We start from the raw sequence: 13,707 nt of genomic DNA, 5'->3' as shown, positions 1-13,707 counted from the left end.
AAGTTTCTGTGACCATGGATTTGGTAGCACATGGTTGGATAGCAAGATGCTCACCAAACCCTATCATTTCATCGATGTTACTATGATGTAGTGTTTTAAAGTTTTGTTTGAAAGGTGCTTGGTTGTACAATGATAGGAATCAGTGAAGAGTTAATTTTGGTATGAATTCAAGATGGCTAGCTTAGGAGTGTTTTGAGTTGATGGTTGAGGGATTGAGTATAGATACGGATACATGGTGTTTTACATGTATGCGTTACCTGGTAATGCTGTAAGCTTGGGTTCTTGGGAGGCTGCACCTTTCACACACAATGACTTGTGTACAAATGAGCTAGTACCTAGCTTTTATAGTTGCAAGGTGTCCTTAAGGACACTTCATACCCTGCTAACCTTTATTCTTTATGGCTTCCAAATGCTAGCTACGTTATGTCCGTCAAGCTTACAAGATCACCCAGCCAAAGTTTCTCTTGGAACACCGTTGAGCATGAGTTTTAGTGCAGCTTGATCCCTAAACCATCAATCTGCATGTAGAAACATATCATAGCAAAGATCACCAACCATATTTTCTCTTGGAGCACCCTCAAGCATTAGGCTCGGGCAACCATTGAACGCAAACCTTGGTATCTTTTTTTTTTCTTTTTTTTTTTTTCCGCGAAAGAGATCCTTCTGTTAGTTAAAACATCAGCCATAGGCTAAGTGTACATGCTCAAAACCCTCATAAGAGGTAACATAGAAAAGGGGGAGGGTGGTTGCCTCCATTGCTGGCCGATCTCGAAGGGAATCCATCTCATAGAGGGGGAGGGGGTGAAAGCCGAACCGGTGGCCTATAATGCCAAGTGATCTTGCCTGCCCGATCAGAGAGAAAGGGGCCCCAGTGCCAAGTGCGCAAAAAAGCCTCGCGTCGTCTATGTTCTAACCCCATCACCAACTGCAAAGCAACGATCTAGCCATGAGCACTCCCATGCCATGGTAATCCGCCAATCAGAAAGTGACCAAAGCAGCAAGGTCAGCTCTTCGTCACCCCCCTAGCTCCTAACAGGGATTGTCATGAGAAAGGAACCTTTTATAATATGATCGAGAAGAGAACCCTTGGCTTTTACACATAAAAACACGGAAAATAAGTATTGTTGGAGATTTTTATCCGCCTCCATGCAGATGGAATGTTGATGCAGACTTTTTATGGGCGGCGTTGCCATGGCTCCATGCTTCAATTCGATGGAGGAGGGGTCAAATCGAAAAAGCCCCAAATTTTTGATGTTGCAAAATCCTTAATTTGATGTAGATTGTTCAGTCCCCCAAATTTTGAGTGTTGCAGAACCTTCAATGTGGTGAAGAGAGCTGAATTACAGAAAAGCCCCAAATTTTTATGTATTTGGGAGGTTCAATTAGGCCAATTTTTGCCTAATTAGGGAAAACCCTATTTTTTTTTTTCTTGCAGCTGGTGTCGATGTTCATGTAGATGAGAAATTGCAGTTATGGTGGTGAGGCTCAGCAAAGTCAAAGAATGAGGGGGGCAAGTAGCTGGCTACTGCATTGGCCTTAGGAGAAATGTTGAGCATAGCGCCACTGCTATGCCCGCAGGAGGCTTTGGCGCTCTGGCGTCCCATACCACTAGTACACACCCATCGGATGTAAGCATGGAGTAGTGTCAAGGCCTTGAGTTTAGGTTTAAGGAGCTCTCCCCCAAACTGTCTCATAAAGTCACTTATATAGGCCTCCTATAAACCAAGGGGCCAAATATAGCACATGTCACATAAAAGCTACTAACCCCCACTGACGATGCCTAATCCCTAGGCTAAGGTTATCCTAACTTGAAGGTCTTAATTGTGATTAGCCTTGGGATGCAACAACGGTTGAACAATGGTGCGAGAGTCTAGAACTGGTGATAGCAAAACTGTTCACTGGTTGAGATGCAAACACCCCCTTGGTTCCCCTCAGGACCAAAAATGGGTGACTTGAAGGTGTGGCTATGGCCTAGCAAGACTTTCCTTGTAGGGAGGTGGTGGTCTTGGAGGAAAAGGATGTCCGCTGCTTGGGACGCCGGGTCTGCCTGGCAAGGCACCTGGCACGTGTTCATCTAGTTGAGTAGAGGGGCAGAGCTAGCCCTTTGGACTTCTCTTTGCTCCTGATGGGGGGTCTCGAAGTGGGTTTGGGTGTGCGTTTGATGGGTGGCGTCCTCGGCGGGCTTAACGTCGCGGGTCAGATGTCCCATTTGTGTGCAAATGAAGCATTGTCTAGGGAGACGTGAGTACTCCACGTGCTGCAGAATTGGCCCCTCTTGTGAAGGAAGCTGCGCAGCGCGATGACCTGCGGTAGAGCCTCTAGAGAGGCTGTGTGTTCTCCGATAGAGGGAATCCCAGTTGCCTTGGCCACACCAAGGAGGCGGCAGTATGAGGGCCTGTCCAATCGATCAACCGATTGATGAAAGGGAAGCAAACCGGGACGGGAAAGCTAGATAGTCTTGCAAGGGGGTCGGATGTGGGTTGAAGCCATGGTGCCATCAAGCGAAGAACGCTAGAGCTGTGCATATCACGATGGGACTGCGCTTTAACACCGTTTCTATAGGCACTTGAGAGTCAAACTCCACCTGGGTGTAGCCATGCCCATGAAAATGAATATCGATGATTTTGTTGGGCTCGCTAAGCAAAGTGGTTGCCTTGAGCAAATCCCGAATTCGACCATTCATTCGGTGGCTCCCCACGAGCTTGCAAACCAATGAAGAGGCCATGAGGGCGGAGAGTGTCTATGCCAAGAGTTGGAGGTCTGCCTTGGAAAATAAGCAAGTGGCGGTGGCCTCGGCCGGGGATGATGGAGCGTCTGCTATGGAGTCATCCTAAAGGGGTGAAGACCAAAGGAAGCCAACACTTATCGGGAAATTGCAGCATGAAAAGTGACACTTCGCGGAAAGGGGATCAAAGAAGGGGATCAAAGGGACTGTGAAAATAGGCAGGCAGAAAGGGGAAAAAGAAAAGGACAAAGAGCCCCCGAGGAATGAGGGTGGACATGCAATGAAGCGAGGAGCAGCAAGAGGAGGGTGGACGGATAATGAGCACAAGGTGGAAGAAGGTGGGGTCGGGTGGGATGTTGGAAGGTGCAAGAGAGGGTGCAAAGAAGCCAAAAAGGGTTGGCAGGGGCAGGGGCGGGGGCGGGGGTCTAGGCACAACAGGGGATGCAGAGGCGGGGTGCAAAAGAGACGACGACAAGCCACCAGAAGAGGAGGTGCAAGGGGCAGGCTTTGCGAGGATAGGAGAAGGCGGCGACGGGAGGAAGGGTTGGCGACGTGGGGGCTACTCGTGGGGGGCTAGGCATAGGTCTTGTGGGAGCTCCAATTATTTCGCATTTTGATTTTCCGGTTCTTGGTTGTTCCTTGTTCCCTCGAGTGGTGAAAAAAAAACTAAACCTTGGTAAATACCATCAGAGCCCACTATTTGAGTGTATGGCTAGAGCTTGGCCAAATCATTATATGGGTCCTTGTTTTTGAGGGGCTTAGACGTCGTACAAATAGTTCTTCGACTTCTGCTTTCATAGTAATCATAGCATGCTGCACTAATCCTTAGGGTCCCCTAATTTGAGATTAGGCGACTAACCATGTGATTAGCATTAAGTAGCAAATAAAAGAAAGAACCAAAATACACAACTGAAAACGGCACTTGAAAATTCAAAAAGTATCTTGGATCGAGAATGCTCCACTGTTGTGTTATTGTAAGATCTTGCAAGATCTCCCTAGACACAAGCAATAAGATTAGTACCAAATAGAAGGGGTGCATGTTGGCTCACCTCCCAACCGCCGAGCCCGTGGGCTAAAAATTCACCACACTTACATAGCCTCAGTTAGGTATAAGTAGCCGTTGACTCATAAATAGCTAATAACACTTATAAACCTTACCCAAGTAATCATAGCATGCTGCACTAATCCTTAGGGTCCCCTAACTCGAGATTAGGCTCCACTAACCATGTGATTAGCGATAAGTACTTAATAGTTACTCTTTGATCAAGCTAGGAGCGAATGTGCCAAAGTAAGGAAGTTTGAAGCATTAATATAGGTGAAATGGACCCCTTAACTAAAGCTTGAAAAGTTTTTTCATGAACTTTATCCCCTGGTGGATACTTGAGGATGCCTCTTCTGTTAGAAGTCATCTCCTGTCTTTATTGATACACCAGGGCCTCTGTTGTGGGTGTGCCCGCCCTTGTAGGTGTTTTCTCATTTTTCCTCACTCCCCATATTTTTCCCCCATTTTTCCCATTTTTCTGTGGCTTGGGGGGCAGCCCTGATGTGGTAGGAGGTCCTAGTTCTTGGCCAACTGCATCTGAGTGATTATTGGTGCTGGCCGACTGTGTGTGGACACCTAGACACCTTCTTGATGCTGGCTGATAGTATATAGGGCTGGCCGACTGGGCATTATGCTGGTTGTGGAGATTGGACCTCTGTCAGCTGTCCTACAGCAGGCCGACTGCTGTTTGGGGCCATATAAAATGGCCCCACAGCCCTTGCCACATTTGTGTCTTGTAGTATCTTGTATTCCGGGATCTTCTTGTGTATATAGAGCAGAGTTACATGCCTCTATCTCTCTCCGTCTCTTGTGCTGTTTTTTTGCACTGTTCTTGCGCTAGTGTTTCCAGATTTTGTCATCATCTCTGCTGTGTATTCTGACATGGTATCAGAGCCCTAGGCTCTTGATAGTTCTTGGGAGTTGTGTGAGCAAGAGGGGGACTATTGCATTGTTGATCGGTGGATTGTTCGGGAAGAGGAGAAGCAAGAGGACGGCGGGCTGATTTGCTGGACAGCCACTTGCAAGTGTAAGTTCTTCTTTGTTCCCACCACAGTTGCATAGAAACGCGTTTCGTACAGGTTCAAAATGTACGGAACGTTTCGTCAAATACGAAACGCGTTTTTTTTTCATCATGCATATTTTAAAAACCTACGCATCGAATCATTTTGTACGGCGCACTTTTGTTCGCGTTTCCCAGTGGCGGCCGCCTGTACATTTTCGCCGATTTGTGTGCTAGCCTGCCATCGCTCGTGTCAGCCTGCCTGCTCCTTGGTGTCCTTGGGCCTTGTGGAGGTCTTCCAAAGGGGTAATGTCATGTTTTGCTTTATGTTGGTTTTCTCTGCACAACTCACAAAGCAGCACACTTTTTTCTCTTCCATCAATATTTATGGCATATCTTCCACGGTCCACCCTTGCTCTATTGAGGCCTAACTTCTAAGGCTATCTACCTTCTCTTCCCCTTGCTCTATTGTTGGCCAAGATGACAGTTAAAATCATGAATCATATAATGAGATTAGTATATGTTCTGTGTTGCACATGCAAGGCCAACAATTTGCATTTATCCCCACCTTGTAGGATGCCTCGAACAGGTGATTCTCTTTGGAACAATGTCACCTTCGAGTCTAGATATGGTGGCTCGGGCTCCGGAAAGTGAAAATGCAACTTTTGTGTTGATAAGCACCATGGCAGTGTCACCAAGCTGAAGGCACATTTGTCACAAACAAAGGGTTATGAGCTAGTTTAGGACCTTGTGAGAGGAACTGGAGTACATGGGCTCTTTTTCACACGAAAAAGAGAAATAGACTCTCCACAACACAATTGGAGAGGCTTGTCTTTTGTCATTGCAATCTCTGATTGCTAGAACAAAAGGGTCATCCCATTGAGCCTCGCCAAGTGAATCGAGATAAGATTGATATCATGAAGTGCAAGGAGATTCCCGACATTCCTCAAGAGGAGAGAGACATCTATTCTATGCTCTATGAGGAGATCATGGCTCCGGCTCGCACTACACGATCTTCTGGAGAGGCTAGTACTAGTGGTGCACCTGCACCTCTAGAGGATGAGGCATTTGAGGACTCGGCTACCGGCAGTGACCTTGAGAGTGAGGCTGCAGAGGTAGAAGATGCAGATGAGGATGAGCATGAGAATGCAGATAGTAGCTAGCAGTTGCCAGCATCATTTTATTCGGACATGTTATTTAGTTTGAACTTTGGACATGTTATTTATTTTGATCTTGGATTTTGAGTCATGACGTGGTGATCCTTTTGATTTCTGTTTAGTCATCAGTGATCACCCACATGATTTGTGATATCATCATATCTTACATATATTTTGTTTTTATTGTGGTCTCTTATAACTTATGTCAATAGTTTTTTCTTTTGTATATTTCAAGTTAAAAATATACATGCTTTTTCTATTTTGTATGAAACCTTTTTGTACCCGTTTCTTACCTTTTATGAAACGTTTCAAAAACGTATGAAACCCGTTTCATATTGCCGTTTCAGAAACGCTTGGTAACACTGGTTCCCACCTACCCACCCTTTTTCAGTTACATCTCCGCAATGGCAGATCTGCTTGAGCTGGCTACACTCTCCACGTTCCCGGTGTACTGTCAGTTGGATGGGAACAACTATGGCATATGGAAGGTTATGATGGAATCTGTTCTGGAGTCATACGACCTTGCTGATTTCATCGTTGTTGGGGTTCCACGGCCGGAGGTAGAGGAAGGGGAGTTACCGTCAACCAGAATGGACCGTGAGGCACAGGCACAATTGTGGGATCGTGTCAACGCCAGGGTCCGCTCATTTATGTTCCTCAACTACACACCCCAGGTAATCAATCATGTAAAGCATATGATACTGGCCAGAGGTATATGGCAGCACTTGGCTTCTCTTTACAACAGGGTATCGCCCATGAAGAGGATTTCCTCGGAAGTACAGATGCGGGTTATGAGCCCTGCAAAGTCGTCGACGATGTGGGAGTATATTAAGAAGCTGCAGGCTCTTCAGCAGGAAGTTCTATAGGCTGGGAAGGAGATATCGTCACAGGACATGGCCATAACGTTGTTGTCGCATTTACCCTCTCAGTACTCAGCATTTTACTCGTCTTTGATTACCAGTGGGCAGGCTCAGCACCATCACGTGGGAGGAGCTTGTGCCCATGGTCTTGGACCAAGAGGAAAGATTCTCGAACCCTCCACAGAGCGAAGGTTCGGAGGCCTTAAATGGCCAACGGTTGAAAGGCCGTAACAACAAGGACAAAGGGAAGGCTTCATCGGAGAAGTCTTTTGAGAAGAAGTCCGACTCAGACGGGGAGAAACTGAAGGCAGAGAGGACCTGTAATGATTGTGGCGAGAAAGGCCAGAGAGCAACAAAATGCTCATCAAACTCCACCCGTACGCCAGTCTTGCAAACCTAATGCACTGACAACAGATGAATACCAAGTGTGGGAACATACAACATCTGGGAGGAATGCTCCCCCCTCTGCCATCGGGAACTATCTCCAACTTGTCCTCACTGTGAACTGGGATAGTGGATGTATCCCCAGTAAGAATGTGACCAGAATACCTGTAGAGATCCTGTAAATTTGAACGGGAAGGAGTCATGTGCCTGGAAGCACCACTGTCTAGAATCCACTCCTGAGTATTTGTAGCAGCGAGTCCTCCAGGAGTCCAACCTCCTCCCTGCCTGAAGAAAATGAAACATTGGTGTCCATCACCTCCAAGTGCACAAATGCTGGAGTCTTCACGATTGCTGCTGAGGATTCTTCACCCTTCTCGGTGTTCCGCTTGGGCGGAGTGGAGAATGGAGTTTACAAACTTTCAGCACTCTCTCTCCGAGGTCCTCAGTTTTGTGATGAGTGGCAGTTTGGTAATGGCCACTTAAGTGTGGATACGTTGCAGATGCAGGCTTTCTGGGACCAGATGGTGGATAGCTTGCTAGTTGATGGCAGCGGTTGGCAGGAACTTTCTAGTACAGATGTTGGTAGTTCTTGTGTTCGTCAGTCAGAGGAAACTTTACAGGTAACTTATGCTCTGGTATCTCATAGTATTCGGGACAAAGAAACTCCTGTAGATGAGGAAGTTCTTCCCACAGGGACCTCTTGGAAAGCTAGGCAGGTGGTAGTTGATTACTTGCACAAGGAGGTGGACGTTGCACATTCTCCAGGCTTTGTGGTTCCGGATTCAGAGGGGGTTGGTTACAGGTTTTTGAAGGCCTTGAATTGGCAGGTTTCTAGGATTTGGCTTTCCACCGTAACAGGTGCTGATCCTTGTGAGCAGTATGATGCCTCTTTGACTTGGAAGCAGAATGGTTCATTGATTTGGTTGATGGATACCAGATTGGACGGGAGCTTCCTGATGAGGCTGTTGAGCTCATGGTTGCAGATGACTCTTTGGGAGGCAGGCTTGCGTATCTTGTGGGTTCTGCAGCATGCGAAGGATCTTGGTCTCTTTTACACAGGAGGGGGATTGATGGATGGAGTCCGACTCCACGGTTGGAGTGACTCAGATTGGGGAGGAGATCCAAACACGTGGAGATCTACTTTAGGCCCAGGAGCAGTATTATGGAGTAGTAAGAGGTAGTCATCTTTTGCCTTGTCGTCGACAGAGGCAGAGTACCGGGCTGCTTGTGGTGCTGCTTGTGAGGTGGTGAGGTTGCAGAGGTTACTTGTAAGGATTGGGTTTCCATTGGTGGAACCCTTGGTCATCCAGAGGCACTTTGTTCGTGAACAGATTGTTGCTGATGACATCTTGCTAGAGTTTTGTTCGACGGAGGACATTACAGTGGACCTCTTCATGAAGTCGCTATCTCAGGCTTTGCTGAGGCGGCACTCCAGCTCCCTGTGGTTGGTTTCACAGTCAAGAGCTGAGAGGGGGTGTTAGAAGTCATCTCCTGTCTTTACTGATACACCAGGGCCTCTGTTGTGGGTTTGCCCGCCCTTGTAGGTGTTTTCTCATTTTTCCTCACTCCCCGTATTTTCCCCCCATTTTTCCCATTTTTCTGTGGCTTGGGGGGCAGTCCTGAGGTGGTGGGAGGTCCTAGTTCTTGGCCGACTGCATCTGAGTGATTATTGGTGCTGGCCGACTGTGTGTGGACACCTGGACACCTTCTTGATGCTGGCCGACAGTATACAGGGCTGGCCGACCGGGCATTATGCTGGTCGTGGAGATTGGACCCCTGTCGGCTGTCCTACAGCAGGCCGACTGCTGTTTGGGGGCCATATAAAATGGCCCCACAGCCCTTGCCACATTTGTGTCTTGTAGTATCTTGTATTCCGGGATCTTCTTGTGTATATAGAGCAGAGTAACATGCCTCTATCTCTCTCCTTCTCGTGTGCTGTTTTTTTGCACTGTTCTTGCTCTAGTGTTTCCAGATTTTGTCATCATCTCCGCTGCGTATTCTGACATCTTCTACATATAACCTTGATTTTTGTTAAGACGGGAAATAACCTAAACTTTCCATTGGTATACTTTCTGCCATATTAGCAGACATGTGGGTTCCTTTTGAAGTCTTCGTCCAAGTTGGAGCCAGCTGGTGTGTGTGTGCATGTGCTAGACTTCATCATGGTTTGAGTCTGCCCACAGCCTTATGCATGAACTTGCACCTACTCTTGGGTGTTGATGACGTGAGTGGGGATGTTGGGTATATAGTCTATCCTCTCAGCTCTGGAGAAGTAATAGAAAGTCAAATTTGGTGGTTTGTCTATGAAGATTAGTCTACTATGGTGACACATCTACTATGGTGACACACATTTATGCATGAACTTGCAACTACTCTTGGGAGTTGATGATGTGACTGGGGATGTTGTAGCATGTAGTCTATGCTATCCATGATGGAGTTGATGATTTGGAAGCTTTGTGAGTAGACTGTCATGGAGTGAAGATCACACTTTGGTTTTGTTTTCTTAGTCCATTGGTATATATACCGCTTCTACAGTAGGATTTAAGCCATGGGAACGGATTACAGATAAATAAAAGTCAGACATTGCTATGTTGCTAAGCGGGATGTAAAGCAGTCAGCAGTATATAGGCCTGTCAAACTTTTACTTCGCTGAAAGACTCTAGACCTACTGGCTTTTGAGCTTGCAGACCTTTCTATCAACCTACTAGACATGCCAATCTTAGAAAATGGTTTTGTGATGTTAAAAAGAGCTGACGGCAGCTTCTATTCGCAAGAGAGCACTTTTGACATGATTATGGGTGAAAGGAAAAAGAACGTCATTCCAATTTCAAGAAATACAAGAAATTTCTAGTTGAAATCTAAAGGGTTAGGATCACGATAGTTCTCGTAATCGAACAAATGGACTAGAAGAGAAGGGGAAGATGTCTAGATATGTGACACTTAGCGAGTAGATAGGCAGAGGGATGTGTGTGGTGCTGGATCCATAGTAACATAAAAACGCGTTTCGCCCTCAAAAAATGGCACGAAATGTTTCTGGCATGAAACGTTTTGAAACAAAATGAAACATGCCCATCGAAACGGCGTTTCGTCCAAATGTAAAGTTAGGTCAAAAAAATGGACGAAAGGGTTTTTTTTTCTTGCAAATGCAATTTTTGTAGTCGTTTTTGCCCTATTTGCTGCCCATTTGTCACTTCGCACATCCCACGCTTCTTCCCGGCTGCAGCCCGTTGCTCTACCTCTTCTCGTCCACTCCTCTTTGTTCCTTCACTTCCTCTCCTCCATGCCTCCTCTTCTTCCTACTCTTCCCTTTTCCTCTCTCTCTCTCTTCTCCTCCATGGTCCACCCCTCCTCTTTCTCTCCTTTTCTTGCCTTCCAACTCTCTTTCCTTTTCTTCTCACCTCCTTCCCTTTTCTCCACTTCCCTTCCAACTTGTTTCTTTCCTCCTCTCTTTCTCTCCTTTTCTTGCCCAAATTTTGAAAATACCAAAAACCTACTCCCAAAATCACTAATTTCATACCCACTAGTCCCAAAAAAATGCACATCTTCATCTTTCTGTTGGGTATGTTATAAATTTGGTATGTGTATATGAAAAGTGTCATTTCGAAACCTTTGCATTTCGTCCAAAAGAGACGAAACGAAACGAAACCTTCGAAACAACGAAACAAATGAAACGTCTCATGTTACTATGGTTGGATCTAGCTCTTTTTTTTAGTTGGATTCAGCAAATGTCTAATTTGTTTGGCATTCTTTTGTTGTAGTGTGTGAGCCACTCATGGAGACAGAATTTTAGCAGGGCAATATGGTAAATTTGTAGATGGACTTTGGTGTGGTGATTTGAGGATAATTTTTGGAAGAGCTGAATATGGGAGGACCCTTCTCTTGATGTGTCTTTTGCAGATATAGATGTGAACTAGCAACTACTCTTTGTAGCCCTGAGATTACTTGTACATGTGAAATTTCCTTGTTTTGCAATCCATAAGATCATGTCTAACCCAGGTCTCCAATCACAACAGTGACATTGTCGTATTGAGAGTTCTTCAGACTGAGGCTTCTATGGAGCTTGCAGAGTGGGGGAACCAAGGCACCTGACCTTAGAATTGGGTTTGGATTTGGTGACACGAGGGGCAAAACTTCTGAAGGTGGTTGTGAGATGATAGGTGCACTTGTTTGAGGTAGCTATTTTCTAGAAAATGGCTGGAAGGAGTGGCGTCCAATAGGACTGACCTTCCAAGCCTAAAAGAGAGTTGGTAGGCAATAGTGGCTGTCATACCATGCATCTTCATGGGGTCATTTGTAGAGGCTTTCCATTTGTGAGAGACTCCAAAGAAGGGCATCTACAATCACTTTTACGGGGAGAGCTCTGTAGTCTTCCACTAGCTTCCGTGTATGAGGAGGAAAATTCTGGGAGTCAATGGTGTAGGGGCATTGTGGAACATATCAATTTAGAAAACTCTTCGGTGGAAAGAAGAGCCTCTTTGCAACCAACAGGAGCCTTGCAGCTGAAGTGTGCCTGGGCTCTAGGGAGCTGTCTCTTTTTACACCATGATAAGCAACAGGAAAAAGTAGAGAAAGAGCAAGGTGAAGTAGAGCCCAGAGTCTACAGAGGCTAGTAGACCAAAGTAACATCATTCCCCTTGGCATTTGCAGTATGTTCGTATGAGAACTCGCCTCAGCTCTCTTTTCAAATTATTTGCACGTCAAAGTTTGGTCTCTAATGCATTCAATGGTCTTGGAAGTATTTGAAGCTCACAACATTGTATCATGCCTGCTTGGTAGATTTTGGTGCCCAAACCAAGCATTGTAATGCCCAATTTCGTTTGAGTGTGTTGCAGTAAATGTCTTTAATTGGGATTCTCCATCTGATCTCTCCAGTTTGGGTATTGCAGACTATCTCACAAGCACTTGCCACAGCAAGGGAGCATCTAGCCAGATCATTGCTGAAGTAAAACAGGGTGGTGCTGGCGACCACATTCGATGATTGGGATAGTACAGCATTTGTGTGTCTCTTCAGCTCTTTGCTTTTTATGGAGCAATTGTTTAGCCTCGAAGTGCAGTTTTGAACACATTTTTTCGTCTCCTGTAGATGGAAAAAACTGAAGCTTATTCTCAAGAGGAACAAATTTGTAAAAGCTCTCGAACTTCATGCATGCAAGTGTGTTTCTCGATGCATGTTGGGTGTGCTTTTTATTGGTAAGAAAAATGAAATAATATGTTTACAACAGTCGTGAAGGCTCATCGAGAGTAAAGGTTGAAAGAGGTTATAACTATTATGCTCAAATATTACAATGCTATTTGTATTGTAAAGCCATTGGGAATCATGGAGCAAGCGATGATATTATGCATAAAGATTAATGATAATATTAATTGAGTACAATATAATAATAATAATAATCTAATCACATGCATTGCGTAAAGGGGGAAAGAAAGCAGTCTCAATGTTAGAAAGAGGCTAGAAGCGTCTCCAAAATATATTAGCAAAAGATCTAAGTGCCGAACTAAATGGTCTTTATGAACACATTCAACTTGGAGAAGGCCACGAAGGACCCAATCAGAGATCGTTTAAGACGAGGATTAATGCTCACAGCTCCTGGAAAGACCAGATTTTCACAAGTTTTTGCAACTCCGATGCCTTGACAAACAACGAGTGAGCTTAGATCCCTCCAAATAAAGCACTCGGGTAAAGTTCCTCAAGGCTTTTTTGGCATTCACCATGTGGCAGGCATGTTCTCAGTCCACATCTCAATACATGGAAGGGGCGCAAACTTCCAGAGGTAGTGTACTTTTTGAGGATTGAAGGAACCTCGCGCAGGGTCTTTTGGCCTCGATCCTCCCATACGTTATCTTTGATAATTTTATGTAATTCATCATACGTAGTGCGTATCTCCTAGATGTTTCCTTTAGTCATGAGTCTCAACAATAACTTGTACTACATCAAGAACATGATGTGAGATATGGGTAATCGTAAATCTCACATGTTATCCCAAAATGACATTTTCCCCACCTTTCTTATTGCTATCCTTTACATTATGAAAACAAGAGGAATAGTAGATGCACGTGTGATCTCTCTAGATATCATGTGATCTGTCTAGATATCATCAATACCTTTTGATGCTCCATCTCCACAAGGAAGAGGCCCATACATATACCAAGAGAAAATGACCAAAAGCCTTCTTATCTACTATGGATGGCATAGTTGACATAACATTTGAAAAGACAATACTCCTTTGTTTGGATCTCTCCCATCGTGCAAAGCTTAAAGATGTTTCAAGTAGTTTGTAACTTTGGACTCGGAAAGATTTGTCTCATATGTGAGTGAACCCTAATTTGAATAACACCCTATCTTTGTTGAACAATGATATGCCTTGGTGATCACACCATATACATGGATTAAGCAACTACAATCCTAGGTAGATGATGAGCTTGTAGATACCAAATCCTATGGAAATAAGTGATAATTCAAAAGATTGCGCTAGTTTAAAGGTGAAGCTCTTAAATTTTCAAGGATGAGATCATGTGACCTTGAAGGCATGCTCATAATA

The 13,707-nt window shown here is 45.1% G+C and overlaps 1 protein-coding gene across 2 annotated transcripts in view; it reads left to right on the top strand.

Annotated features, from left to right (window-relative positions):
• Positions 1–12,472, top strand: part of LOC147620647 (coatomer subunit zeta-2-like) — a 29,104-nt gene extending 16,632 nt beyond the window's left edge. Inside the window, exons 6-7 of one of the 2 annotated variants that reach the window (XR_015269959.1) lie at positions 12,055–12,165; positions 12,252–12,472. Coding sequence is in view for 1 of the 2 variants with exons in the window: in XM_086824908.1 (XP_086681034.1) it covers positions 12,055–12,114 (60 nt within the window). In the remaining variant the exon portion in view is untranslated. Of the gene's footprint in view, positions 1–12,054 lie in introns of both variants that reach the window. The other variant, XM_086824908.1, reaches the window with a different exon arrangement.
• The last annotated feature ends 1,235 nt before the right edge of the window (positions 12,473–13,707 follow it).

This window comes from Cibotium barometz, chromosome 31 (assembly GCF_041138505.1).
Source record: "Cibotium barometz isolate CiBa-2024 chromosome 31, ASM4113850v1, whole genome shotgun sequence".
NCBI classification, from domain to species: Eukaryota; Viridiplantae; Streptophyta; class Polypodiopsida; order Cyatheales; family Cibotiaceae; genus Cibotium; species Cibotium barometz.
The sequence above is the reverse complement of the archived record's forward strand: the minus strand, read 5'-3'. Positions and strand labels throughout refer to the sequence as shown.